At 54.8% G+C, this 3915-nt stretch overlaps 1 protein-coding gene across 1 annotated transcript; it reads right to left on the bottom strand.

Annotated features, from left to right (window-relative positions):
• Positions 1–595: 595 nt before the first annotated feature.
• Positions 596–1861, bottom strand: LOC137817224 (probable endo-1,3(4)-beta-glucanase AFLA_105200). The gene is made up of 2 exons (XM_068620473.1): positions 962–1861; positions 596–847 (listed from the first exon to the last, which is right to left on the bottom strand). The coding sequence occupies exons 1-2, from the start codon at positions 1859–1861 to the stop codon at positions 596–598; spliced, it is 1152 nt and encodes a 383-aa protein (XP_068476574.1).
• Positions 1862–3915: the final 2054 nt, after the last annotated feature.

The raw sequence follows: 3915 nt of genomic DNA, 5'->3' as shown, positions 1-3915 counted from the left end.
AAACTAGTTGCTAGCGGCGTCGCCTCCCCGATACGCGCAGGTAGGAAAGACTGTGGAGGGAGACGAGATCGCCAAACGCCAGCGGATCGCTGGCAGGGCCGTTTCCCGATACCTGTGGGAAGGAAAGACCATGGAAGGAACGACCCCCCCAGAGTACTCGGCGTTTTTAGACACCCTGGAACGATACGGCGCTACTGTAGCAGGCCTCTCCTTAGGAGTGGGCGCCGGACACCAAGAGCCAAGGGACGGATCGCCTCGGTGCTTGAGACACCCCGTGGACGATACGGACCCGATAGGCGAGCCTCTCCACGGGCGTGGGCTTCGACGCGCGACCTCTCCCGGGCATACAGGGCCGCCCAACGCAGTGAAAGAAATGGGTAAGGTACAGGCAAAACAATCGAAGCACGCGAAGGCAAAAAACGAGAGTAAAATCATACGGGTGGAATTCTATATCTCAATGGAACGAAAGTAGTCATGCAGGGGCCCAAAGTTGTAACCAAAAGTGCAAACAGTTCAAAGAATTACAAGTTTATCAAAGAGGGTCGAAAACAAATGTAAAGTGTAAAGGAATAAAACGACGGCTGAGGGTGGCGGTTCAATCATCCAGATCCAGGGGCACGACTTTTCCATCATCGATATGGTGAGTGGAGTCGCAGTTGGAAATGTCAATCCCCGGGTTCTCGCAGACGGCCTGGGCTAGAGCCTCTTGGAACCCCTCCTCGAAGGTACCCGCCATATCATCGATGAGGGACTTCTTGTCCTTCTCTAGCTCCTTAATGGTGGCGTCCCCCGAGGCCACTTGTTTCTCCAAACTTTCCTTCTCCACGCGGAGTCGGCTGACTTCGACCTGCAGTTTGTCGTAGTCAGCCTAGAGACGGACCATAGTCTTGGCCTGGGTAGCCATCTCCCCCTCCGCACGCGCCAGTCTGTCAGCCTGCTCGCTACACCGGCTCTTCAAGACCTTTTGGACTTCGTCGTAAGCTTCGACCATGCCCTGGAGGCCTGTGACTTGGACTTGAAGAGTGACTTCCCGAGTGTAGGAGTCAACCTGCAGCTCCGCCGCCTCTGCCAGTTGTTTCTCAGCCTCTGCTTTGGTCTCTTGCGCCTGCTTCAGGGTGGTCTGGTAAGTTTCGTTTTGGCGTCCCAGAATCTTCCTTTCCTCCTCCAGGGTAGCAACCCTAGTTTCCAAGGCCTGGAGGGTATGGGATTGCAAAGCAGCGTTTCTGGCCTGGGCGCGCCATTCAAGGGCCACCGCCAAGAAGGCCCCCAAGTAGAAGGGCATGCCCTCCTTCCTGTCGGAACCTTCTGGCATTGTCCCACCACTGAAACCCCTCATCAGATGTATAATTGGAGGAGGGATGGCGATGAGATCGGGGGCAGCAGCGACGGGGACAGGAGAAGCAGAGACCTCTGCCGGTGGCGGGGGTGGAGCAGACTCAGCGCCTTCGCCTATATCCTCTTGGACAGTTGTGGGGGGAAGGGAAGTAGCGCTGGGAGGGTTGTCCCTGAAAGAATCCTCTCCTTGGGGCGACGCCGCCGGTAGGAGGGGAACCCTTGCAGATTTCCTCCTCTTGAAGGGTGCCACGCCATCCGAGTCCTCATCGTCGGATATCTCCAAGACCCGTTTCCCTTTACCGAGGGGGGTTGGGGCCGGCGATGAGGCCACGACAAGAGGAACGGCGGCGATGGGCAGAGGAGAGCCGGGAGTCTGAAGCGCCTCAGGGCTATGTGGGGACAGTGAAGATGAGCCTAGTGGAGCTTCAGTAGGAGTCGGTGGTGGCAGGGGCAGGGTTGATGGGGGGTTCGGGTCAGCAGCAAGGGCGGAGGAGGCGCCCGCTTTGGCAGCACGAGCCTCCTTCATCGCTTTCGCCAGCATCATCCTTTTGGAGGCGTCCATCACCGATCCTACATCCAGATAAACCAAGCAGCAGGAATTAAAGCCAAAGCTACCATACAAAACCACAAAGTGCGTAGATGTGTGAGACGCAAGTCACATGGTACTATGGAAGACAGGTGGACGAGGCTGGGGGAACAAACATTCGGTAGTAAGGTGCTGACAACAAAAGAGGATGAGGGAAGAGTCTCCTTACCAAAGTATGTGGTCAGGGCGTGAGCGTTGTACTCGCTCGCGACAAGCTTCAACGTATCAAAGACGATCCCCAGCCCAGCCAAGGCCTTGCTTACCTCCCTGTCAGCAGGGGATAGCTCATCCAGGGCTTTGGCCCTGAGCAGCTTAGGACGCTCCGTCCAATACAGGGGAAGCCATCTAAGGCTGTGGGGTCGTGCTTGGCGCTGCACACCCTAAAGAATTTTCCTTTCCAGTTTTTATAAGAGTTTTGGAAGAGGGAGAGGAGGATCCTGCCCGCGATCCCGGAAAAGCTTACCCAGAAGCTTTTCCCCTGCTTCTTCACTTCGAAGAAATGCAAGAAAACGTCCACGGAGGGAAGGATGCCCAGGTGCCCGCAGAGAATTTGAAAACCCCTTACAAATGCCCAGCTGTTCGGGTGGAGCTAGGCGGGGGCTGTATTAATCTCGGTGAGGAGTTCCCTCTTAAAGGGGGTAAATGGGAGACGCACCTCTACGCGTTTAAACACCGTTTGGTACATAAAGAAGAAAGGGTTCCCCTTTCTAGGTCTGTCATCCACGCAGACAGGTTCCCCAGGCCTGCCGGGACGAACAGATATGTGCGCGTCGTGAGTGCGGCAGACGGTGTTAAAGTTGTACAAGTGGGGATCCCCACGATGAGCTTCCAGGTCCTAGAAGGTAGTCAGGCTGGTACACTCGTTCAAGAGCTCGTCAGGGGCCCATGGGTAGAAGGCTTTGTAGTTGGACTTGGGGGTCTTGGGGGAGGAATCAGACTTCGCATTTGTGCGCGTCATGGTGTGAATAAATAGCTGGAGAAAGAAGAAAGGAAAAAGGTTTAACAAGTGATGCCAAGACAGGAAAGGGAGTGAACCCCAGGAAATACCACCCACGCGAGAAAACCCAGAAAGAAGGAGAAGGGAATAGAGAAGAAAGGAGAAGCGGAAGAACGCAGTAGTGCATAAATGTAAACAGTCCCAGGCAGTTCAATAAACCATGCAATGCGACGAAAGAGAAGAGTCGTGAATAGGCAAAAATCATACCTTTGCTGTCAAAGTGAGGGAGGAAGGAGAGCACGGGGGAAAGAGCAGAAGTTGCAGAGAAAAGGTTTGAAGGCGATGAACAGTGCAGAGACGCAGAGGGAATGGATGTAACAGTGGGGTGAGCGCGGGGTTTGGGTTAACTTGAACGTTACATTTGCAACCCAAGAGGCGCTAACTAGGAGCCGTGAGATCGTGTCACGTGTCAAAGGATCAAGCACCCAAGGGGGACGCAAGGGACTCTAGAGGCTGGCCATACGATGAGCCACGTGGTGCACGATTAAGGGTAGCCCCAAAAGGTTTTATTTTCCCCGCTTCAGAGGATGTCCAATCAGCCATTAAGACCACCCCTATGGTTCAGAGAGTGTCACGTCAATAATTCGAGAATTGTTGAGTCAGCAGGGAATGACACGTCATCAGGGTGGCACGTGGACGGCGTGGGCGAGGCCTTAGTCTTTGCGCTGAAGACAAGTCTTCGGCTTAAGACTGGGGGGCTTGTGTACCGTCCCGTATCCGGGCGTTGACAAAGTCAAGGTCAAAGTCAACGCCTAGAGTCAAAGTCAACACAAGGCGTCGCCTAGGTGAAGAGACGCCAAGTGCCAGCGTCGCCAAGAGGAAGCATCGCCAAGGCAAGGCGTCGCCCAACCAGGGCGTCGCCAAGATCAAATATCGTTGAGTCAAGGCAATCACAGTGCGGTTCCCCGATACCCATGGGTAGGAAAGACCATGGAGGGAGCGAAGCCGTGGGAAGGCCTCAGGTCCCGATAATCCGGGGTAGTGATAAAGAGAAGGA

This window comes from Phaseolus vulgaris, unplaced genomic scaffold (genome assembly GCF_000499845.2).
Source record: "Phaseolus vulgaris cultivar G19833 unplaced genomic scaffold, P. vulgaris v2.0 scaffold_21, whole genome shotgun sequence".
NCBI classification, from domain to species: Eukaryota; Viridiplantae; Streptophyta; class Magnoliopsida; order Fabales; family Fabaceae; genus Phaseolus; species Phaseolus vulgaris.
This window is presented reverse-complemented; position numbering and strand designations above follow the sequence as displayed.

Bases quoted from the DNA above. Each gene is read 5' to 3' on its own strand.
- LOC137817224 (XM_068620473.1), bottom strand. From the start codon at position 1,861: ATGAAGGAGGCTCGTGCTGCCAAAGCGGGCGCCTCCTCCGCCCTTGCT. The intron at 848-961 runs GTCTTGAAGAGC...GACAAACTGCAG, and splicing joins CTTACGACGAAGTCCAAAAG to GTCGAAGTCAGCCGACTCCG.